Raw genomic sequence first — 26,480 nt, 5'->3', positions numbered from 1 at the left:
GGTGCCAGTTACACCCTGTCAGTGGGTCTTATGACCTGATGGATGCTCTTCTTCAGGATGCAGAGAACACCCTGAATATTGCTTCTCACATACACTCGCAGACAGCGTCACCTCGGATTTTATTTATTTATCTATTTTTTGTATCATTTTGCTTGCGTTTTAGAGTATATTTCAGTGCATTGACAGGCCTCCGAAAATGCACAGATGAACACGCACACGCTCTACGACATCCAATACGACGAAGGTGAATTGTTCTCAACAGCTATCATGGAATTAAAAAGCCCCAGACTTGCATCTTCTTTTAATAGAGTGACATAATAACCATCCATCAACTCAGCCAGCCAACCGTGTCGCTCCCTCCTGATGGCTGCAGCCAATCGGCTACCCCCAATTTTTGAGAGCTAATTTGTCACAGTCAGCAGCGTCCTTCCCATTGCTTTTTCTCCCCGAATCCCCCTGAAGTGTTCGTGTCAATCCATGTCTCCGAGGATTGGTTTTTATCATTCCTGCTTAGTACAGCACTGGGACTTATGGGACACACACACAACACACTGGAGTGTTCACAGACATCTTCTCTAACTCATTCCAACCACACTGCACAAATGTGACGTTTATTTATTTATTTATTTTTATGAGCACCTAATTTTGCTCCTCTTTTCTCTCTGTGCTCCTCGCACACACACCGACCACGACGGTTGTGTTTGTGCGAGCCCTCTCCCTCCACTCTGCCCTAAACGAACCAATTATGGGTGTTTATGTAGCTTTAATGCGTGTAACTGTCAGGAGAGAAACACTGCACTGCTCACCACCTAATCAATGAGGCCTTGCATGCTACACCACCACTCGCTTTTCTCTCCCCTCGCTCGTCCTCTTATCACATCAGTACCTCCTCCCCATCTTCCCTCACTCACTCTGCCTCTCTCTTTCTCTCTCTCTCCTTCCTTCTTCTCTGTTCAATTAGCGAGAGATGAGAATGAGGTATCAGGCCAATTGAGCATGAAGAGAGCTTTAAACGAAACAAGATGAGGCCATCACAAAGTTGCTGCGCTCTGAAAAACTACTATTGGTCATAAAGCTTGGAGGTTTTTTTTTTTTTCTCATCAAATGCGAATTTTTTTTTAGTGTTATTTTAAAAGCCGCAGACAGCTTTTAGTTCTGCTTTTGATTTGCACAGAGGTCACATGGTTGTGTCGTGGTCAGCACTTTCATCTCACTGCGAGAAAAATTCAAATTTCAGTCTGCATGTGGGATTTCTCAAGGTATTTCAACTTCCTGTCACGGCCCGAAATCATGCAATGAAGGTCCATTGAGGACTCAAAATCATCTTCAGGTGTGACTTTGAGTGTTTGTGGTTATCTACCTACTTTTACTAGCACGTCAGTGGATTAGTAACTTGCCCATGGTCTACTCTACACAGCTGTGATCAAGCACAGATAAAGCAATATGTAATATGGAGGGATTCCAGAACTGGTTGTATTTCTGTGTGGAGTTTACATGTTGACCCCTGCGTCTGCGTGGCTTTGTCTGTGGGTGCCAAAGAAAAGCGGCGTCTCCAAATTGACCAGCTGTGAATGAGTGGTTGAGCTTGTGGTTGTCTCTCTCTTTGTTGGCCCAGGTGACCTTTAACTCAATGACTCCATTACACTAAGTTGGTTAAAGCTGTTCGGTTGGATGGATTTGCATCGAAAACATTTTACCTGCAGATTCGACATTTGTGAACTACTTGTGATGTGGTTTGATCACTACTGATTTTCTAGTGTGTTAGTGAAAGCCTGGAGGGTTTTTTTTTTTTCTCCCCCCAGGAGAAACATACAACTCAAACCCTTTCTTTAAGACATATTACATGAATACAAGTGTTACTTTCTTTAATTGGTGAACCTGGACTGCTTTTACTTTACCCTCACCCAAACTTATGATAAACCCATTGCAGATCAGAGGCAGTAAAACCCACTTCCTAGATTAAGGGATTACAGCTACTTTCTCCCCAGTTTGTGGCAGAGATGAATGCAGCTCAGTGGGAGCTGTGCCCCCCTTGGGTATTTAAGGCCCACTGCGGTGGGTCGGACGAGAACTGTAGATCCGGAGTCCTGTAACCGACGCCGGCGATTATTTACCGGGCCTGGGACTTTGTGGGAACCAAGGTGATGGATTTTGACGGGGCTGATGATCACTCTTCCAATGAGAATAATTAATTTAATGAAGAGCTACCGAGCATGAGCAGTACGGTGTGATGAATCGTATGTGCACAGTGTCGTTACTCACAGGTGACATTGTGTGTGTGGGGGGTAATGCGAAGTACTGTACGAAAGGATGTGAAAAAAAATGAAAGCCACAATATGAACATATAAAGCTTAAGGGAGTTAGATATAGTACTTCAAAGATCCCATACTAGTCTACGGCCTCTTTCACAAAACCAGCTTGTAGAAAGTTACAATGCCAGAAATAGAGCGAGTCGGCGTAAACAAGCCGGTGAGACACGACAGACGGGGGCAGATTTTATGAAACTCACTTTCACCCACATGTTTACTGATAGTGTGAAAATGCAACCTCTTAACCAGGTAATGCCTCCACATTTCATAACAACTTTACCCCCCCACCCCCACCCCACCACCCAAACAAATTCTAATGAGGACTTCATGGTCATAATTAGCTGTTGTTATACGCTTCGCTGTCGACATGACATGTTATGTGCTGACCCGCTGTCTGAGATGGAATTATCTTCACTAATGAACCTAAGCAGAGTCAGTGACTCAGGATGGGGGAATGATGTCTACAAAACAGGAAGAAGACGTGTGGGTGTTGTGCTGATGTGCAGACGCTGTGGGTGTGGATATGAGCTTGGGCCAAGTGGCTTAAATATTATTGGTGGCTTCATGTAAAAGATATCAAGGCCACATTACAACACAGTGAGACAGTGGCTCGTTACACACCACTGGGTATAATACCTGCTAGACTCCGCCACTAATTTCGCCACATGCCACTTAACGTACGTTTGATATGAATCACGGGGTGCTTAGAGGAGCCTCACTCTCCCCCTCCCCCTCCCCCCCCGCCCCGTGACCCCACCACTCTTACTTCCTTAAAGAGCAAGTCGTTAAACAGCCGAGAGGATCCACCAGCAGTTATAATGGGCAAATAATGAACGCTGTTGCCTCAGGTATTTATCACAGCGGCACGTCTCAGAGGTAAAGCCGTTTTATTCCCTAAATGGTGGGGGGGGGGGGGGCTTAACCAGGTGGGGAATTAACTACAAAGTTGTGGAAGCAGGAAGGCTTCCCAGTATGAGTAAATGAGATCATGAACAGGTTGCAGGGATCTTGATAAAGAAACAATTACTCTGCCATGTCTCTCTGGTCGCCACTGTCCAAACTGAAAGGACAAATCCAATAATACAAACAGGAAACACTTGAACTTTTGCTGACACACGAGACTGGCGTTGCATCCCCGTGTCGACTCAGTCAATGTGGTGTGTCTGGTGTCCCACCACTGGCTGCCTGGCTGGTAGGGTGAGGCCCTCCGGCTCAGACCGGCTGGCTCGGGGCTCGGTTGGTCCTCGGTCGCTCGCATCCCGTTCAGACGTCAGCGCAGGCCGGTCTCACCACGGCTCCTTTACAGCCTGCTTTCATGTGTCCTTTAATGAGGAAACCGCCGGCTCAGCAGCTTGCTATAAAACACAGGCAAATTAAAACACCCAAATATGAATCAGCTACGCTGCCTAATTCAGGATCCCGAGCCGGAGGCGTAGCTCGGCTTTACGGAGACGTCAGGAGGGACAAACTCTATTGTCTGTAAAGGCAAAGACGCCATATCCTGCTTCTGCTGACAAATGACATCAGCTTTAAAGTCAACATCACTTCAGGAGAGATCGGTTGATAACAGTGTCTTTCAAACCCAGCAGCACTTACACTATATTACAATCAGATAATCTTCAAAACATACTGCTGAGGCAAGTGCATAACTTCCCAACGAACAATAACAGTGAGTCAAAAGCCCACAACACAACTCCTGCCACCAACGGCTCGCCACAGTCTGCTACAACTGCGGCTGCCACTTAGACAACAGCAGCTCCATAAAATGCCGAAGAAACACCAGGAAAAAAAAAAAGAGAGGGAGAAATAAAACAAAACCACATTTGTTTTTTCCCTCTCGTTTCATGGTAATGATGGAAATAAGGGCATCATTCTGAGATTAGTGCTGCTGTTTCTCCCCGCCTGGCATTAAGCATTATATGAGTGCCTGCTGAAGAGTTTTGAAGGAACAATGGAACAACAACCCGCCGAGGGCAAGGATGGCTTTTGTTGAGGACTTCAAAATGCAGTACTCTGCTGTAACCGTCTCTGGAAGATGGAACAAGAAGACCACAGAGTGCTGGCATCAAGCCGGATAAGTACAAGAGGAAAAAGTCTAAGGAACGTGCCTTCATGACATCTCTATCTTCTATCGCGTTTCCTCTAATGGCATTATACTTAAACTGGACATTTTCTCAGTTCAGAGGAACAGCACCTTCACAATTGAGAAAAAAAAATAAAAAATCACATTAGATACCAGAGATTTAACCTGTGAAGTAGCACATTTTAGTCAAATGAACCGTATATAAAATGTCACATTTTATAATCCTCACCTTTAAATGCAGTGGGATTGGCTCCAATACTCCACAATATTGGAAAAAGTGGGATAGAAGATGGATGGATGGAAAGGCATTCGGTAATATTAGTAACAAAAGAGTAAGAAAAACTGATATATGGCTCAAATGTGGTTAAAATGACCTTCCCTTTGCAACAGCTTGTGGAAGCATTCATTGCATGATTTTGGGAAATGGTGTCACGTCCCGAAAGGGAAACACACAGAAGCCTCATGTGGCCGACAAGCCGCCTGTTGGCCACGTCTGATTTAGTCGCAAGCTAACCTAAAAAAAACAATGTCTTCTGATAGTGGGAACAAGCTGCAGCCCTTAGATCAAAGCCACGCATATACGGAGAGAGAAGTTCTTATTTGGGTGAAGAAAATCACTTTCAAACATTAAACATGGAGCAAAGATTAAGAAAGATGTTTGAGAAATAATATATTCGTTGTGTGGAGCAGGGAGATTGCAGAATTAGTAGGATTGCCATTTCCAACAACTGCTGGATGGTGGTGATGACTGGTCTGACATTTCAATACATTTCCAAATTTCCGTAGTGTTCTATAGTGTATATCCATTATTAAAAAAAAAATAACCAGAGACACATCTTACATCTCCGGCAATAAAGTGTTACACAAACAAATCCACAGAACATCTTTTATTTTAGGCTATAGCCTGACTGAAGATCTGTTTCACAGAGCAATGACAAACTGCAGACGCTATTTATGTATTTTACAAAAAAAAAAAGTGACAGTAAATTTAGATTCCTCTTCAATACTACACAACAATATGAAATATACATTATGTACATTTACTCAGCGCGGGTGAGGAACCGTTCCTCATCGACACTCCACCCGCATACGCTGAAATACAGGGACAGACTGAGCGGAGAGATACGCGAGGACATACCGGACAAAAGAAAGTGCGAGACAGAACAATTTGTCGTGAACAGTATAAAATTTCAACAGTATTGGTCACAAAATAATACTCCTGTGGCTCATCAAGCAGATGCAGACAGAGAACTGAGGTAAGATCAGGTCGATTCGGTAACTGTATCAAAACGGCCCGGCGCGTCGCACTGCGACGCCCGTGGTGCAAAAATAATCAGAGATTATCTCACAGCATATTAGAGCGGAAGTGGTTGATCCAACGAAGTTAATGTAGTCACAGATAATCCAAAGTTCTGCAACCTTAATGTAGTCACATGGTGAAACAAATGGTGAAATAAAGGACTGGATAATGTAATGAACGCTGTTAGGAAGACACCTCAGTGACTTAGTCACACCACCTTCTCAATAAAAGCAGAAAACGGAACAAATCAAGTAAACTTTGAGCCTTGAACATCGTTGGTAACCTCTGTAGTGTTGTGATTGTGGCAATCAGCCAAACTTGGACCTCTGGACTCTCTTGCACTCTCTTCAAGTAAATGTCCATCATGATCCCTGACTCTTGTTTTTCTGGCCTCCGTCATTGTCCACAGACAAGCTCAGGACATTTGGGTAACGGGCAAATAGCACAACTCCAGCAAAAAAAAAACTTACTTTAAGCTTTAACATTCATGCAGTAATTACTTATCAATCATCCTGTTCAACACTTATTTGCATTGTTCCAGGTGAGCCTGCAGTGCCTCATCCTACGTCTCATTTCCATCGCTTCTCAGTACAGAGTGGGAAGACAGCTGCTTTGTCTCCAGATACTGATCTAAGGTCGGTTTTAGCATTTCCTCCATGTAAAGCGAGGCCACAAATGGAGAATATGATTCAGCTAATGCAACGGGGGAAGACATGTGTCGACATACAGTATGGTAATTGGACCACGGATCTGTGCCTGAGGGCAAGGCCTTAGTCTCTCCTGAGCATAGCGGGATAAGGGGCACTGGGGTGTGTTGTTCGTGTGTGTGTGTGTGTGTGTGTGTGTATGCATGCAGAGCAACAGCACAGTCAGCGGTGCTCCTCCTCCGTTCACTGTCCTTCCTCCTCACGCAGGAACTGGAAGACGGATGAGAAATCCTTGTTAGCGTATCCGCGGGAGCACATGACTCTGTAGATCTGGTGGGCGAGGGAGCCCAGTGGGACGGGTGTCTTGGTGTTGGTGGCGGTGTTTTGGGCCAAACCGAGATCCTTGACAAGACAGGAGAGCAGGGATAGTCAGGAACAGGTCCAGATGGTTTTAGGACTTATCTTTTTTTGTTAGCAGCTGGTAAGATGGCAAGAAATTTCTAAATGATGCTAAAATTCTTCATTTCAGTCAGTGAGAGGAGTAGAGACGGGCAAATCATTTGATGCACTGCACCTACTGAGAGTGCATTAATGGAAAATCGAATCAGCTGGTGATGAAGAGATAGAAAGACCCTCACAACAGAGCTAACGCTGCGACAAAAAAAAGAAAGGAAAAATCAAGCGAATATGTGACAATTTGTGAGAGACTGGAAAAAAAAACAAGTCAACAAATTTTGATTAAAAAAAAGCGAATGATCTAAAACTAATATGGTGAAAACCTGAATATGGAGCCATGCAATATAATGAAAATATTGTGTTGGTCCAAATATTAGAAGACCCTGATAATAAGGTTTTGCAGACTAAATTTAGTTTATGTTTTTATGAAGACACACACTTTATTTCCATGCGTATTTTAGAAAATAGACACACCATCTTTAGTAAACATGGGCAAATGGCAGCCTGCAAACCAATTCCCCAAAATATAATAAATAATTGTAGGGTGATGGTCATTTCTAGCAGATTTGAATTGAAATTAGTCCAAAATTACTGAGGTTCTTTCAATGTAAATTTATGGCTATTGATTAAAATTATAGGTATACAATCAGCTCTTTTCATTAGACAGCAAACTTTGCATGAATTCTTTTGGTAGTGATAATGACTCACAATGATCACACTTTCTTGTTCTTGATCTACAGTGTAGATTTCATTCTTTTCCTCAAAGAAACCTTCCCTTTGTCAAGCTCATGCTTCGGTTTCGTCAAAACTTTGAACGACTTGTTGACAACAACACCCAGCATCTGGGTCGTCGTCCCCTCTGGTATGATCATCAACCCACTGTTCATTCGATACACCTGGTGTTTGAGCAGCTCAGTCGCAGATCAATGGACTGCATCCACCATTGTCATGCAGAACTCGGCATAACACCGGGAGCCGAATATTAGACCCCAAGTATAAGAACACTCCATTTTCAGACCTATTTATAAACCAGGGAGTGAGCAGTTTGTGTACCTTCGCCATCAGTGTGGTGCCGAAGCCGCCCTGGTAGTTGTTGGCAGAGGGGACCCCCTCCATCACTCCAGGGACGGGGTTGTACGTGTCGCTGGACCAGCAACGACCCGACGACATGTTGAGAATCTTTGCCAGTAGCTTGGGGTCCAAACCCAGTCTGGGACAAGGAGCAGAAGGCAGACAGGGATCAGTCTTTTTTTTTTTAATAACGTCAGAAAGCACCGTAAATGTAGATTTATTTTGAAAAGAGAATTAATATTGTATAATAAGTTTGACTATGCGATGTCACTCTCCACTGAATAAGAGGCAACCGCCGCTACCACCTACATATAGAACAAGAATAACATTATTCTGTATGTTATTCACATAAGCCACCAGTGCCTTACATAAATGACAATAAATGAATGAATGAAGTGAACTAGGAATGGAGCTCTAGTAGCATTTATATGGAGGGAAAAAAGCTCAGTATGGAAGTAGACAGAATGTGGTTGTGGTCCTGCATTTTACTGCTTAAGAATCTGCACACTATTGTTTGGGTGGAGCGCTGGTGTTGCTTTGATTGTCACATAATTTCCTGCCGATTTTCTGCTGGTTATTAGAGCTGTAGCTCGTAGCAGCAGCCACACTGTGTGGTGTAGTGAGACAGCGGTGGGGGAAGTTTATGGCATCGTCAGAAGGTGATCTCAAGCCGTCTGTGTTTGCACTGCCGTGACAATGGCCGTCTGAACCCCTCCCAAGGCCCCTGCATACTCCCATTTAGAAGCCATTAGAACAAGAAGAGTTTGGCAGTGACGTCAGCCAGTTACCGAAAAAAATGCTTTTTCGGCAGAACAGTTCATAAGAAGCTGTTGAACCCGCAGGCCACGCCCCCTCACAGAAGCCACATGTCTGAAGCGGCGTTTTAAGTTTTCAACTGCATAGCTTATGTCTCGCTTCCAATGTTTTCATAAATACATTTCTCGGAACCGATTCATTTATAAAAAGAGATAGTTTTTGTCTGATCTGCTACGTTGGTCCAGTTTTAACCGCGGGAGCTCAAAGCTTGACAGAGTGACGCTTTCAAGTGCATCACGTACGTCCGCCCTTCCAACACATTAATGAGTTTCGGGCCTCACGCAGTGGCAAGGTTACAAGCTAAATATGATTAAAATATGACTGATAGTCATAAGCGATCTGGAACATGCATGCACAGCACATGGAAGTGCAACACCAAAATGCTTTGGCCCAGACGGTCTTATGGAGTATGAATCTGCCTTCATTGTACGATTTTAAACCACTTTGACGTTAGCATTGGTCGGTGCGCTTCGAGCAGGTGAGAGTATACTACCACAGACAGTGCGCTTTGAGGATACAAATATGGAAGAATTGCAACTATAGAAGAACATCGCAGTATCTTGCTGTGTTTTTCAGCACTGCTCAATTGTTGGCAATCAACAGCCTGGCCTGCTGCTCAAACTGAGCAGGTCTTGTGAAAAGCGATGAGGGCTGAATATGAAAATAAAGATTTCCATTTTCGGTCCAGCTGAGTGAATAAGTTCTTTTACCTTGTGCTTCTTTTGAAGTCCTAGTGTGTTTGTTCGAGACAAGAGCTCCCCAAATGAGCGTCTGTTGTAACAGCGTGACCTTGTTGCGTCGGTTTACTTCGCTTCCAAAAGTCCAAATTTATCTGTTAAGTCCCCAGACCCTATCCTGGTGTGAAAGCACCTTAAGATGTCGTCATGATCGCCTTACAACCGAGTCAGCTTAAATCCCACAGTGTATACCCACTTTTAGTCTGAGCTGGTGAGGTGAAAGTTAAAAAAAAAAAAGAATTGCAAGGGTAAAAATTGAAGGGGACATTGTGTGATAAACTGGAACTGACAAAAATGGGATGAACAGGCACATCAATTACAATGATCATATCCCCCCCACCACCAAAAAAAAAAAAGAAATGTGGAGAAAGATGGGAGTGGGGCCGACTTGTGATTGTAGTGACCCCCATTGAACCCTGTGCCCGGCTGTGACCATTCCTCAGTGTTAATGGCTGAAAGCTTTGTAATACTGGCTAATGCAGTATTGATGTTTACCACCACGTCTATCCTTCATCATCCCTCTTTCAAGAAAGTGGAGGAGGAGTAGGAAAAGTAGTTAGGCAGCACAGGGGAGCCATAAACCTCAGTGTCACATGCAGGAGGCACACTTTTGAGTCCGCTGCCCCATTTTGGAGCAAACCTGCTTCCATATGCAAGAGGACAAATCTCCAGGCTATGATCGGGGGAAGAGCGCTAACGAGGCAGAGAAGGAGACGGAGCGCAGACAGACAGGAGCAAAGAGTGAAACCAAGTGCCAACCATTACAGTGGGGAGGGTGTAACTACGGCGTCTGTGTTGGCCAGTCTATGTGCCTGTGTAGTGCAGCTTTTGTATATTAATGGTTTTAAAGCCAGTGTAAAGCTGACCACATCAAGTCCTGGCTGCCTTAGTTTACAGTTACTTACAGCCCTGTAACTCTATTCTGCTCTCAATATGACTATTAAACCATCATAGGTCCTTAAGGCCAGCAGCCTCCCTCCCTCTCTTTCTCCACCTGGCTCTCATTCTGCCATTACTGCCTCAGTTTTATTAGCCGTCTACTAACTAATTAAGAATAGGAATTGCATTTACACTCTCTCTGTGACTCTCCCTCCCTCTTTACCCTTTCCTTCATCTCTTATGTGTCCTCTCAGGCTCCCAATTTTCTTTCTTTTTTTTTTTTTTTGAAGGCAGTTTTGGAAATGTGGCATAAGTGACTCTGCATGTGTGTTTTTAAATGGCAGTCTCGCTCATGATGGCTTTTTTAGTTTATGTCTGTAAAGATGCCTCGCCATCCTGCTTCTCTTCTGCTCTTCCTCCCCCTCGCCTTCCATGCTGACACCTCCCTGTCTGAGGACTCTTGGGGACATGTTTGACACCCCCCTCCCAGGCTCACCAGACACACACACACACACACACACACACACACACACACACACACACACACACACACACACACACACACACACACACACACACACACACACACACACACACACACACACACACACACACACACACACACACACACACACACACACACACACACACACACACACACACACACACACACACACACACACACACACACACACGGTCAACCCCTCCCTGTGTTCTGGGTCAGCAACTGAAAAGGTTACTGGCTGTGCTACAATAAAGCGCGTCCGAGCGCGCAGATCATTTGTTATAGCGACCAGAGACGCTGACGGGGAGCTGTTGTCCTCTGTTAACGATAAATCAATGAAGTTCCCCTCTTGCTCCCATCACACATACACACACAGAAAAGCCCTCGCGCACACACTAAACTGTGGTTATTAGCCGACGCAGTGGTGGTGTTCCTCGCCTGCGGTAATTTGCGTGAAGAAGAGGACATGTCACGCTGTAACAAGATTGACATGGATAAACAGACGCCAACAGCGAAAAGAGCGTGTTGCTGCGAGATGCTGCTGCAGATTAAAAAAAAAAAAAAGAGAGAGATGGTGCTGCAGATGGAAATGAGGAGGGAGGGTGTTTATGTGCTTATGTGCTAGGAGCTCTGGCAGGTGGGGTTCATTTGCAGCACTGATATTAACTGTCTGTTTCATTACGATTAGCTTCTCGTCCTCATCTGATGCCACAAGAGAGGAAGCCCAACCCGTTCCCCATTTATTATTTCATTAAAGAACTAACGAGCACATATACACACACAAGCGTTTACTATCGCATTTATAGAGGCAACAAGCGTGTTTATCACCCAAGTTTAATCTCCAACGGAACATATGCTCACAATTCATTTGAACTATGGAGAGACGCGGAGAGATGTGTGTTGTGGTAAACCTATTTCTGTCTCTCGGCACAAAGGCTTGTGTCTTGTTCCACATTTTGATTCGCCTGTCATTTTTCTCATTAAAGGAACAAAAGAGCAAGCATGCGTTCTTACCCGTGACAGCAGGTTTGTATGCATGAACGGGTGCAGATACATAGGTGCGCAAGGTGCAGAAGCATCATATACCTTTCCTGGGCCTGTGGTAGGTCTCTCTCTCTCTCGCACTTTTTCATCTTCATGCACATCATTAAAACAGATGCCACTCTTTTACACCACTCTGCTCGACTCTCTGCTGTGTCTTATTCCCCTCTTTTACCAATTGGTTGGCCGCACATAGAAATTACATCAGGCACAGAAGAGAGGAGTGGATTCGGGGGGAAAAAAAAGAATGAAATGAGATGTAAAGCATATGGATGGAAAGTAAAGCTTAAAGCGAGGGGAAAGAAAGCAACGCAGAAAGGGTGGGTGTGTGCGAGGGCTTGGGAGTGTGTGTGTGTGTGTGTGTATGTACTCATAATTGTCATGCGTGGCCATTCCTTGCACTAAGAGAACGTCACGCTCTGTTGGAGACGGCCCGAGCTTACATCTGAGATCAACAAATTAGCTCCATGCACAGAATTTTGTGTGCATGTGTGTGTGTGTGTGTTTGCGTGTGTGTTTGCGTGTCTGCCCATTTGTGCAGGTAAGGAAACGCGCACACACACAGAAAGGGCAGTTCTATCAGTCCCAAGTCCAGCATGATAAAATGTTATTGCTGTATTTCTGTAAATTGGCTGCGAGTGCCCAGTCTCCATTGTGTTGGACCGTGTTCGTGTGTTTGCCAGTACACATGCGCCTCAGACTGTCCTCTCTGCATAAGAGGTTGGGCCGCAATGCAGCATGGGAGATTTACGGGTGTGGACTCTCTTTAAACGATGACAGTCTTTGTCAAGCCTTCTAATAAAGCCCCAGAGATTTGCTGGTAAGATGAGGGGGAAACACAGGAACACACACGCACATAGGGACACACACACGCACACTCATACAATCAAGTCAGAATATGGGTCAGTTTTGCAAGGATATACCAATAACTCACATTCAACATGAAAGGATATTGTAGTTAGTATTCTGACTATTTTCACAGCATTACACTATAATGATGTGCACTGTAAGAAGTTGTAGTCCTGGTGGAAAACTGCTGTCTTCACTAGATTTGGATGTAAATCTGAGCCTGTGTGTGTGCGTGCAATTCAGAGACAGTGTGGCAATGTGTAAATCTGTGTTGCTCCCTTAATGCCTCCATATTTCAGAGACCTAGTGAGGGGATTTATGTGCGACTGCTCATGCCAATTTTCCTCCTCTGTCTCAGTACAGATAAATCAGTCGCACTAACACAGCTGCAAAGAGCAACACACACACACACACACACACACACACACACACACACACACACACACACACACACACACACACACACACACACACACACACACACACACACACACACACACACACACACACACACACACACACACACACACACACACACACACACACACACACACACACACACACACACACACACACACACACACCTTGGATAACTGATATACAAGGCTAATGTGAGCAAACTCAACACAATGTGCACTTTCCTCGGCCCAGACGTTAAAGGAGGCGACCCTGAAGGTAACAGATATGATCAGGGGTTTTGTCAAACCTCACCAGCATTAAAGAGTTACAGTCTCGAGATGAATCCTTACCACAAGACACTGATTTGGTTTAATTCGGAAGACTTCATATCCCATCAACCTCGGCTTCAGGGCCAAAGAGGCTTTGTGCCGGGACGAGGCATGATGGATGATGAGATTTCTAGGTGGTGTTCTGTGGCAGGGGTGTGGCAGGATACTGGTGAGAGCTCAATCAGCAGATGTAAATCAGAGGCTGTGGCTCCACCCTCTCATCCATCTTGCTCTACCAGAGGCGGCTCTGACTTGGGGAAGGGCTGACCCCTTTGCACTTCCATAAACTACACACACACACACACAGGCGCGCACACACACACAGGCGCACTTCCAAACCTCGACTAAAGTAGTAAATTGCAGTTACAACCAAAGCACTGGTATAGTCATTGCTTTTATAGTGACGGCTATATCTAAGGGCAATTTTATAGATGAAGAAATGTGCAGCTAAAAGGTACTCATCTCAAATTATGCCACCTCTGAGTTCAAGGTACTCATATTTATCATGACAAAGAGACATTATATTGTAGAAACTTAAACATTATGTTGGAAAATATGGAATTTCTCTTCACCACAAAGCTTGAAAAGCCACACAAATAGATGTAATGAATCTGGTTTTTTACATGCATCTTTTGTAATCAGAAAAGTAATAGAGATATATTTCTTATATATTCCTCTATCCCCACACACTAACATGACGATTGTTGTCACTCAATCACAACTATAGAAGTAGCCTTTGCTATAGTAAAGCGACAGTCCTAACCCACCGTACTTGCAAGTGCGTGCTGTCCAAGTGCAAAAACATGGGCAAACTGTGGGGATCCGTACGAGGTGAGTACCGCCTCCGTACAGATTTGGAGCACGCAGACACGCCATAGCACTTTCCGTGCATGAGGAACTTTCGCTGCGTTTGGGCTACGGGTTCACCCCAGTACAGCTGACGTGCGTGCCTTCGCACAACGCACCGACTCCGTGAGTCTTTGAAATGTTACAAATGTAATTGTTAAGTGACCTCGGATGAATAGTAATGTATTGTTACACAACATTGTTTTCATTTTTTAAATTCCTCTGATGTGTCTGTGTGTAAAGAAATACATTACTATTCATCCGCGATCATGGAAATGCTCCAAATAATTCACCGATTACAAGTCCTTTATCTGGGATGAAAGATATACCCCCGACATCGGCAGAAAAAAAATGTATGGACTAAAAACACGCAGGGTGGGTTGAGACCGCTGCTGAACTGAAAGGTTTGGTTGGAGCAGTACTGGACAACATACCTGATGCCGAGGTTCATGGTCTCTGCAGTACCAATCATTCCGATGGCCAGCAGCATGTTGTTGCAGATCTTCGCAGCCTGGAGAGATTTGATAAGAAAGCAGAAGCAGCCGTTCTTATTTGGAGGCTGAGATTTACAAGACACCCTGGAAGCCCTAATATTATCTGCAAGACAAAGTCACATTGACTTCTTGTACCAAAGAACCCATCAGAACATACCTTCAAAGGAAATGAGACCATTTATAGAGAAAAGCAGGTTTCATATTGTTCAAATGAAATGTTGTCACACTTTTCTTTATAAGAAATGATGTCCTTGTTTGACCTATGTTTTGGCACTACTGCAGCACAAGTATGACGTCAACAATGCAAGTTTGTGTTCATGAATCAGGCTTTACCTGCCCAGTGCCGACCTGCCCGCAGTAGACTACGTTGGCTCCCATGCAGGTGAGCAGCTCCTGTGCTGCGTGGTATTCCTCCTCCACTCCACCGACCATGAAGGTCAGTTTGGCCAAGCTGGCAGCACCAACTCCTAAACACACATGTCCAGACTGAGACAATCGTTTGTTTGATAAAACATTACATCAAATTAGAATAGAAAGAAAAAGTAAAACATTTAATGTAGAATAATAAAATGGCAGTATCAAACTAAAATATTTGAATTTGGTATACAATACACAAAGTATATTGACCACTTCACCATTTCTACGCTATTATCTCCGTCTAAAAGGTCAGTTGGGTGCCGTTATGTGTGTGCGGAGCTCGTAGAGGGACAGACGTGTTAAGTAGCGGTGCACCAGAGGGACAGAGGTATCTTTAAAAGCCGATTGTTGCCATCATCCGCTGCGTAACCCTCCCGGGAACCCTTGCCTTTTGTCTTGTCACCCCTACTCCTTCACATGCACAGAGGCACACACCAACAGCTGTGCCTGAGGCCAGCCCCCCGCACTCATGTGGGTATCAGTGACAGGCGTGAGGGGTAATTAACTTTACACTTTATCATGTTCAATTAGGCGTCCCTCCCCATGCCTGATGGCTTAAGGAGCGTGCCATGTTGTGGGAGGTAACCCCCCCCCCCCCCCAAACCCCACCTCCAACGCAGTCCGCAGGGTATTTATTGGAGAAATAATCCCCTTTCAGAGCAAGTTGAACCCAGAAGGCCAAAGTTTTTGATGCAATGGCGAGTTAAAGTTATGATACACAAATAACTCAACACAGAAGCAAAAGAGACCAAGAATAAAGCTTTTTTTCATTTTTTTAAGTACTGAAGAAACTGAACCGTAATGGAAGAAATAAAAAAAACATGTTATGATCATACTTAACAGTGAACAGAAAAAGACAAAGTAAAGCGGCGCGAGGAGATTCAGTGTTCAAATCTCTCTTCAGGGTGCCATCCGACTCTAATGAAAGGCCTCTTAATAGTGAAGGCCTAATAATGTCTGTGTTAATAATTAAAAGGGAATTAGTGGGGGCAAACCAGCTGAAATCACAGTATCAGACTTCACTGTAGCAGAAAGGACTAGAGGAGGTATGGGATTTGCCGTGTATTTCCAAGGCCTGTGAAACATAAAAATACATCTCTTCTCCCTCCCCCTCCTTTAATTGGCAATGCTGTTGTCAAATATACGAGGATACCACGACACTGTACGTGTGTCTTGTGTGTACGTCAGTGATGAGCTGTCAGCAGGTCATTAGGGCCACATAATGAAGCCCACGCTGCAGCAGCTGCCTATGGACCACGGCTAACATGCACTCAACATAAGGCTGCCACACACACCAATCATACACACATATGGTTCACAGACACCATAGATTTATTCCCTTTCTTCTTTATATGATGTCCATGTTTCCCATTTGACTTTAGCCTTTTTGATCTGGTAGAGTTTTTCTTCATCATTAGAAAAACCCCCCCAAAAAAACACCTTTGTTGTTGAAAATATACTGTTTGACCACACCATCACTGTCCACAGGAGTAAATTCATTAGAGACCTTAGACTTGTTAAAAATATAATAAACACTGTAATGTGTAAAGGAAAACTGCAGTTGTTCCAATACTTTGCATGTTCATATTTGTAGTTCTCAAACTTCAGTTTGCCATGCACGCACGACAACTGTGCTGTTCATTAGTAGAGATCACCGCTTGCAGACGACTTAGGAGGATATTATTGATAACGCAGTCGACGAGCTGATCAATATATCTTGCTAAGGAGAATAAGTGAGGCAAGAGTCTGTGAAAAAAATAGGGAGGGAGGGAGGGAGAGAGAAGTAGAGAGAGAGAGAGAGAAGTAGAGAGAGAGATGTAGAGATGACAGCAGGAGGAAAACGATCTTTCTCCTTCTACCTCCCAGCATCCCTCCCTCAAATTAACTAATCACCCATAATAAGCTCTTATGATCTGTAGTGGATTTCTATAAGGACTGACACCAGGATGATGGAAGATCCTTGCTGGGAGAAGCATAACATCATTAGCATAACAGTGTGCGAGTATCAGCGAGTCTGTTCATTTGTGCACAGACCAATGTGCACGAGTGTGACGTGCTATCCTGAGACTGTGGTTGTGTGCCGTGTACACTTCCATTGTGTATCACACAAAATGTGTGCGTGTGTGTGTGTGTTTGTGTGTGTGGACATCCCGTTCTCGGGCCGGTCCTGTCAGAGACGGATTAAAGAGGAATCCTAATGAGGCTTCCTGAGCGCCGGGTACGCCGGCTCATCCATCCCAGCGGGAGTGACAGTCCTGGATCGTTAGCACTGCACAACTACACAACGCCCCCTAGGGGGTGGAGACAAGGTGTGTGTATGTGAGCGGGGTTGGGGACACCTATGATAGAATATACAGGGTAGCGAGAGTACCGAAGGGATGCGGAAACTAAACAGGTAGTAGGAAAAGTTGTTTATCATATGCATTCATATATAAATAATAACTAACAAATTGAGCCAGAAAGCTAAAAATAAGGGGTGGTGTTGTGGAGTAGTGGTTAGCACACTTGACTTCTGGCAGGTTGTCCACAGTTCCAGCTCGGTTGGGTTCAGAAGCCTTGCCACGACACAGTCCAAAAACACATTTGAGGTTCATTCATAACTGTGTGAATGCCAGTGAGTGTGAGATTGTTGGTTTCTCCATGTATGCCATGGAGCCTGTCCAGAGTGTATATAGAAAAACCTGCGATCATGAACATTTTTTTGAAAATAGCATTCACAAGAAAGAACACCCTTTTTTCTAATCCACATTCTCTTCTTCATATCCATGGCTCAAATTTTGATTGACTGAGCAGTGGGAGTCTATGATCTTATCACAAATAACCAAAGCAAATATTCTGAGACTAACCTTGTTCGATTGGTTTCATTGGGCACTCATTTAAATACTAGTAAATTGATCATTCTCATGCTATTTAAGGATTTTTTTTTTTAAAAAGGCTTGTAGAACTCAAGTTATAGAACTCAAAATTGCAGAAGAAACCATATCAGTGTTTAACACCCCTATTTCCTTCGCCCGATAATGGGTTAATTAATTATTCTCTGCCATGCGTGTATGTGAGGACGACAATGAAAGTGGTTCTCATAGAGCAAAGTCACCACACAGACACTGTGTGCGAATTAAGTCGTGTGTGGCCTTTACAAGTAAGTTTCCCTCAAATAAAGATATTTAATGCAGACATCTCCTTCTTCTAAACTCCTCCATTAATAAAATTCAAGTTAATAAGCTTGGAGTCAAGCCCTATTAGGACAGATGCTTAACAGCAGGCCTCAATGCCTGGCATTAACCATGAACACGAGAGCCTCAAACTGGTTGTGTGACGGCACAGGAAGATCAGAGAAAAAGAAACCAAAAAAAAAAACAACAACTCTGGTTTGGCCTGTTTGTAGTGAACACTTAGTTCATTAGCACTTCTTTCATTACACACAAAAGAACCAACTGAGGCGATTCATGACAGCTACTTAGCCTCTTAAAACGTTGCTCTCTTTGAAGTGGTGCTAGCATGTACAAAGTGAATCAGAATATGCGTGTGCACGCAGTATCTGTGTGTGCACACTGGAAACAGGTGCAGATCCCAGAGCTGCCCGCCAATAAGACGTCAGTTGGAGCTTCTGAGGCCGTATCTCGGGGGTTACGAGCCGCGCGTAAACCAGTAACCACTTTTTTTTTTTTTTTTTTATTGGCGGTGGGTATAACTTAAACTACATTTGTGAATATGAGGCTACACAAACAACACACACAGTCACAGGAACGCATCCACAAGAAAGGATGTTCCCAAACTTTGATAATGGATGACGCATTTGACAGTGTTGCACAACTCTGCCCGACCCCCCCCCCAAAAAAAAGAGATTACATGGAAAAACCATTAAAGCAAAATAATGCCTCATGTTCATTTCCTCAAATGATAAATATAATGGCCGTGTCAGTAAAATGCCGTGAGATTTAAGGATATGCTAGATTTAAGATCATGCCTCCATGTCCAAAAGCAGTTGGAACAATCAAACTTTGGCATTGCCAAATTTACTGTATCGTTTGCTACCACGTTTTAACGATATGCACACGCAAGGTTGTTTTGGCTCAGTTGCAGTCATCTATAATTCAGACTGAAAAGAGCCTTCACACTTAATAGTGCAACAGCCTTGAGTCAATAGGAGTTGACTGCTAGGAGAGCGAGCCAGTGGGGGTAGGATGTTTACAGGCCAACAACGCAGCCTCATGTGGTCCGCCATTATAATTACACCCAAGGGCAGATCTTTTTCTCAAACAAATTAAACTCTACACAGGCCCTGTAAAAAAGCACAACGGATATCAAGTGGATAAGTGCAACGGGACGAGAGTGTGCGTTAACCGAAATGGTTCGCACACATTGGCATCAAAAATCAGCACGTTCAACACTTTTCCTGCCAACTTCACTAATGCGCCGCTTATATATTTTTTTTAAAAAAGAGTCTTTATCGGCTGTATTTAACAAGGCCAGAGTCATGAGAACTGACTCCTGCACACAAATACTCTGAGTTACTGGAAAGAGTTTAAGATCTGAATAGGAAAAAACAGAGGAGGAAGTTAAGTTTAGTGTCACTACAAACTTTCTTGGTTCTAAATGTTACTATATCCTTAAGGGCTTGGTTTGCAGTACCTGTTCATTGACCACTAGGTCAGCTCTCATCATCATCATTATCATCATCATCAGTAACTGCACTATACTATTGGGGAGCGGCTGGTCAATGGTAAGTGACAGAGAGTGGAGGGAGCAGGAGAGAGCCACAATCAATCCTTTCTCTGGCCCAACGAGACTCATCTAGGACAGAGCAGGTTAATAATGATCCCCAATTAGGGTGTTAGCAGGCAGGGACACACACACACACAGTTGGAAAGATAACCGCCTAATTCGCTTTCAGATGACTGACATTCAATGTGATGTTTGGGCTACATATGATGGACAGAAGCTTTGCGGACGACTCATACACCAGCTGACTAGTTACACACACGTACGTACGCACACACCAGCTTATATAGGGGCAGAGTCGCGTAAACCAATTCCCCAGCTGCTGTGGCTCTACCTCCATATGGAGCATGGGCTAGAACTCCCCCCCCATCATCACCCCTCCATCATCTCGGCCCGTGGTCACTTTACCACCCTGCACAGACACACACACACACACACTTAGTGTCACCAGGACCCGTCAGTGAGAGGCTTGTTATGCTAATCTCGTCTTTGGGTGAGTGACGCTCTCCAGTATTGGCGAGCCATGACAGACTGCCACAGCTCCACCCCCGGCCTGTCCCATCTGATTCCTTAACTAGGTGTCAGAGTCTTCACTAACCTCCACTAAACTGTGTTCGGGTTCATCTTCTAAAATATTCCTATTCTCTGAATAGATGCATTTGAATGTGTGGCATTCAGAGAAATCCAAGTCGGAAACATTTTGTAAGATTTGCCCAGAATTAAACAAATTTAAACGTTGCCTCAAACACATTTATGTACTCTGCAACGTTTTCCTATTTAAGCCAGTATTTAAAACATAATATAATGTATACCAGAATTTTTTTTTTTTCCTGATAGAGTGGAAAGTTGACCATTGTTTTTCACAGACGGCCCAGGTTCAGTAAGTATGTAGTCTTTATGTGAACAGTCTTTATCCGTCAGCAGGGATTGGCCAGGTTGACTGACAAACACACTGGTGCCAGTCTTGGCATGAACAAGCCCCGACATGCTGGGAGATGACGTTCAAACTGTCGGCAAATGACACATTGCAAACTTTGGGGAGAGTTGATGTGGTATGGATATGATTAGAGTGGTGTTGAGACTTAGGCTAAATAGGCAGTTAGCTGGGGATTATAAGATCTCGCAAACAAGCAACATTAGCCTGAATGCCTCTGGTCCCGCAGCAGCGCCGCTCCCGCTCGCTTTCATTTGCACCGATAAGTCGACTTTCCCAGCACTGGGAAAAAACGCAATGAAAAGGTTTTTAGGGCCTTTTTAAAGCCACCGTCCGTTAGCAATGTGGCAGCCCACCATGGGCACACAGACACCAACACGGGCATTCTGGGTAATTACCGCTAACGACCCCGTCGCTTGTTAGCCAGACCTCCTATTTTTGCCATCGCTGTGCCAACACCCCGAGTCTGTGACATCAGAGCGCGTTTTGTTGTGGGTCAACTTTGCATGCGGACGTTTTTAACGACACCAGACAGTGGTAGGAGTGTGTGTGTGCACAAGCAACCGTTAGCATGCCTGAAGGACCTGTGTCTGAGTTAATATAACTGTGTCTATGGAAGAAAGTGTTTAGGAAAAGGGAAAACATTGTTTAAAGAATACAGCTCGTGGATGGAAGAGTGTGTGTGTATGAAGACACAGCTGGCTCACGCAGGGATGGAGCCAAGACACTGGTCAATGTGCAAGAAAGGAGGCCAGCAGGATGCCTATGAGAAGAGAGTGAAAGTTTTTTTTTTTTTTTTGATTGCTCTTTTTGACGTGGGTTACAACTTTGCAAGTCAGATCCCACGGTCGGCTGCCAAACCTCCAGTGACGCACACAACATACAAGCACACATTTCTGTGTAAAACACGCCGCCTCACACAACACACAAAGGCAGTCATTTTATATCAGACAAAATTCAACATTCAAAATAAAAACAGATACTGAAGCCACAAAGAGAACCGGCTGCACTGGCAAGAGTGGAACAGTATGGAGTATTGTCATTCCCACAGACCTAAATCACTTCTAAATGGACACTACTACACCATACTGTACCGAAAATATCATGGATTGTGTATCTCACGACTGACCCAATGGTAAATATGTTTTTTTTGAACCGAGATGACAAAACTGCAAAAATGTTTCACTCCCGTTTCTAGAGCTTCAACACGAGAGTGGATCCGAGTACGATTGGCAGTATTCCTCGACCTGAATAGATGCCATTCACACTTGTCTCTACTACACAAACACTAACACACAATGCTCAAGAGTGTGACAGTACCCAGTTTGGGTAGGGTGCCATCTCCTGGTTGGAACAGAGCATGTGACTTCATCTCCCAACCAGAGTGTTCCGAGTACTGACGGGGTTAAAAAATACTCGGCTCTGAAATTTTCCACTCAGTTGCCGCACATCGTCTCATGTCCCGTCTGTCAATTTCTTGTGAATATCAGCATCAAATAATGAAAAGCAAACGGGTATAAGACGTTCGAAGTGGTGGTATAGGTCGCAGATGCAAATGCGTTCAAAAATAATATTCTATTTTGGGAGAGCCATCACTAAAATTATGGACGATTACATGCAGAGAATGTGGAGTGTCAAAACTAGCTGTCCGATTGAACATGGGACTATTAAAGTGACACTTGGTGGGTGGTGCAGGCAGCATGTTTGCGTGTGAAAGAAGAGCGTCTGCAGAGCTGCAGAGACCAAAGGTAGCAGGTAAATCATTGGTCATCTCAGGCTAGTAAAAGAGGCTTAGTTAAGAGACAGGACAGGAAGAACCTTCACAGAGGACTGCACACACAAAGCGAGCACTGTCTATAGTATGTAAACAGTGTTTGCGTTAAAGGAGAGTAACAGGCTTAAGCCTCTGATCTGGATGACTGCAGTCAGCCTGTTCTGCAGACGCCAGCTGGTAAACATGACAAAATAGGCCAAGTCTGTGTTTGTATGGGAGAATGCAGGAGGTACACGGGAGTCTTGTGACTGAATTGAAGATGGCACAAGAACAAAGAAACCAACCGCAATCACAACGGGTAGTCCAACTCAACGAAATGACAAGATGTGCAAAACTGAATTGAAAGGAGTGTGTGTGTTTGAGAGAGAAAAATAGAAACGACAGGGAGAGCGAGAGAGACGGACAGTTTTACTGCGATGTATCTCCTTCATGTCTTATCTCCGCTCTTCTCCTCTCCTCTCCTGCTCTCCATGTGAGGGCAGTTTCTCTCTTCTTTATGACTCTTTATCTGACATGAAAGGCACTAACATGGGATACCCGCCATTACGGCTCCATCAACATGAAAAGCCCTGACACGAGATTCTCCGCCGTGGCTCAGCCCATTAAGGACCGCTGGTGATCCTGTGCTCTGTCAAGAAACCGTCACAACCAGACAGCACCGACATAATGAGGACTTAAAACCTTACCCTCGCCTTTAAGACCCCCAGTCAAAAGCAGCAATAAAAGCATCAAGAGGGCACCTACTGGCTCGTCCGTTCAGTAATTATAACCCATGTCCGACCACTGACCCTAAAGGTCCATGATTTTAGATATACAAAAGAGTTTGACAGCTCAGAACTGAGGCTGCAGGGCCAGAGTCTGAATATTAAAGGGTGTTGGTCCTGAGTGAGCCGTCAAATTTTGCATTCAGTAATGTTGCCGATACTTTACAGTGTTCATATTCAATGCTTGCTTTGTGACAGTGTCTTAAATCTCAGAGTTTAAGAAAGACATGACATTTACAAGATGCTCCCGCCAAAAATAACCAACAGTACCGAACACCCAAGTTCATAATCAAGGTTACAGCTCCTGCGTCACACACAATATCCCTGGTTTGGGTTTGGTTTGGGGGGGGGGGGTTCTCTCAGCACTTCAGTTTCCTCCCACAGTTCAAAAACATGCACGCAAGGTAAACTGGTCAACTGTGAGTGTGTGTTGACTGTCTGTCTCTCTGTTTGCCCTGGACTGGTGACCTGTCCAGTGTGTGTACTTTGCCGTCACCTCAGCTGGGGCACCACCCAACCCTAACAGGAATAACATGGCTAGAAGATGGAGGGTTGATAACCTCGCTGACATAGAGAGAAAAAAAAAAAAAAGCTTTTTGATGGTGTCTCATAGGAAACAAAAACAGCTAAATTAGTGCATAATGACCACGAATAGATATCCCACACAGATAAGAGGAAATGATGAGTTGCAATGCTTAATAACGATTCCGTTGATTCAATACCTCCTGAGACTGGAGCATCCATGAACACGGCTCCCATCTTTTCTGCAGCGACAGCCATTTCTTTAGACACAGCAGGGTCAATTGTGGACGAGTCAATCAACAACGTTCCTTTTTTCACTTTCCTGAAGGGGGGGTAATGGTTCAAACATTAAAGCAACATGTGGACAGAGAACATCTTTTTTCTGGCAAAGCACTTTTGTTTATCCACATAAAATAATAGGAGACTGCGATTGAAAAGGTTGCTTACTTGAGAATGCCGTTTGGGCCGGTGTAGGCCTCGATGACATTTGGACTGGAGGGTAACATTGTAATGATGCGGTCGGCTTTCTCTGCCACATCTGCGGGAGAGTCTACCACCTGAACACCAAAGACGGGAATCACACAAAGGAAACATCGCCAGGAGTAAACCGCGAGAGCCGTGTTATCATAAAGTCGCAAAAGCGACGTTGGCGCTGCCAAACGACGGTGAAATGTGGACACGTAAGGTGTTTCTGACAGCGTGTTACCTGGGCACCGGTGTCCTGCAGGTCCTTGCACGACCCTGGGAAGACGTCGGTGGCAATAACGGGGTATCCATTTCTTAGCAGGTTCTTGGCCATGGGTGTGCCCATGTTTCCCAGACCAATAAAACCGACTGGCGTCTTAGAGGCCATCGATCGTGACAACACTGAGAGAGGAAACAAAACAAAGTCATTAGAAGCGCGATATGTGGGTTAACAGACGGTTCAATTTATTGATATTCCCAGAGTCCATTTTAAAAAATATTCTCTGTTGATTTAAAAACCGGGGCTTTCGACCTCATCGAAGCTGAGGGCTCCTTGAAGTGCACCGTTTCTTTCAAACTGCTGTCTCTGGTCATCTTGAACACATTTGTAGAACTCTTTTTAAAATCCCAATCTTTTTTAAAAATCTGGTGCCTACTTGGCACCAGAGGAGAATCCCTGTAATCCTGATTACTTTCTGCAGTAAACCTGGGGCCATGTGACAGTCAGTTTTAATAACAAATTACACCAATTGTAAGAGGACACAAACATTTATCACAAAGAAATCCATCAACTCAATAACAACAGAAATCTGTCTATGAGTGTGATTAACCTACAACTAGCTTTTTGGACGCTTGGTCAGGCTGTTAAACACTTCTGGGTCATCCAAGGTACAGGCAGATCAAGAGACACTCAAAGTACAAACGCTGGCAATATACCAGCTAGACCACAACAATAGGATTAGGGTTTGGATAAAGGAATCCAAACACAAAGCCTCACTTTCAACTCAGCCTTCTCCCAATTTGTTGAGTTCACAAGATAGCAACCATCAGTTTAATCATGATGAATCATCACACGGGACTAAAATAACAAAGAAATAAATAACCCAATGATATCCAACCAGGCATGGACCTTGTATTACAATGGACATTATTGTAAAAGAAACCTTTAAATGCTTATTCCTACAAGTGAACATTGTTTTCCCCGAGTGTACTTTAGTCCCCAGTTTGTCATGACCGTCCACTTAAACAAAGTATAACTTTAAAGTGAATCCCATCAACAATCATGACAAACGTCCATTTAGGAAAGGCATTTCATTTGATTAAATAACTACATCTGGAAACAATGTTAGGCTTCTTTATTAGGCTCTCAGACGTTATTGATCACAATAATACATTTTTAATTTTTGCAATGACGTTTTACAATGATCTTACTTTTCATACAAATGTGTGCCATTTATGATCAATTCAAGTCTATTACATTATAACTGATTTTGCAGCTGATATTATACATATCATAGAATAATCAAAGTACATTCCTAACGATTGATTGTTGAGGAAAGTGCAGCTGTGTGTGTTGCATCGTGCAAAGCAAACTGTAATATTGTGCTTTACAATCTAAGCCATAGAGAAAGCCTGGTACAGGAGACCTCGTGTTTAAAATTGGCTGCTGACCGGAGCAATGTTCATTATGCAGACAATGCACGCCTCCTGCTGCGTGTCTGACTCGGAGACATTGTGTCCAGATTGACCTGAACGAGCACCGGGGATCCAGGATTTCTCCACGGGGCTAACCAGCTAGCTTAGCACGGTCCTGCAGACACTCCCCCCGTTTGAAATTCATCCGTCCAACACACAGCCGAACACGGGTAAGACGGCAAAGGAAGCTGGCACCGTGAGCCAATACGTTACCGGGGGCAAAGACGCCATGCTTGTTCCACCTTAGCAATAACTTTGCAGAGCCTCTGAAGAGCGCCGCCATGCTTCTTTCCCCTTGACCTCGGCGTACAGTGACAGCTGTCAGGCCAGGGGGAAAAAAAGCCAGGAACATCACTGATTGACAACGGTTTCCACCAATCGCGGTAGCAGTTGCGATCAAGAAGCCAATCAGAATGAAGCAAGGGC

At 44.3% G+C, this 26,480-nt stretch overlaps 1 protein-coding gene across 1 annotated transcript; it reads right to left on the bottom strand.

Moving 5' to 3' along the window:
* Nucleotides 1–5,264: 5,264 nt before the first annotated feature.
* hibadha (3-hydroxyisobutyrate dehydrogenase a) lies at nucleotides 5,265–26,358 on the bottom strand. The gene is made up of 8 exons (XM_080516496.1): nucleotides 26,268–26,358; nucleotides 24,601–24,761; nucleotides 24,342–24,451; nucleotides 24,095–24,216; nucleotides 15,095–15,228; nucleotides 14,702–14,778; nucleotides 7,849–8,005; nucleotides 5,265–6,741 (listed from the first exon to the last, which is right to left on the bottom strand). The coding sequence occupies exons 1-8, from the start codon at nucleotides 26,335–26,337 to the stop codon at nucleotides 6,583–6,585; spliced, it is 990 nt and encodes a 329-aa protein (XP_080372622.1). The 5' UTR covers nucleotides 26,338–26,358; the 3' UTR covers nucleotides 5,265–6,582.
* Nucleotides 26,359–26,480: the final 122 nt, after the last annotated feature.

The sequence above is a fragment of the Blennius ocellaris genome (genome assembly GCF_963422515.1).
Source record: "Blennius ocellaris genome assembly, chromosome: 20".
Classification (NCBI taxonomy): Eukaryota; Metazoa; Chordata; class Actinopteri; order Blenniiformes; family Blenniidae; genus Blennius; species Blennius ocellaris.
Note: the sequence above shows the minus strand (reverse complement) of the source record. Positions and strands in the feature narration are given on the sequence as shown.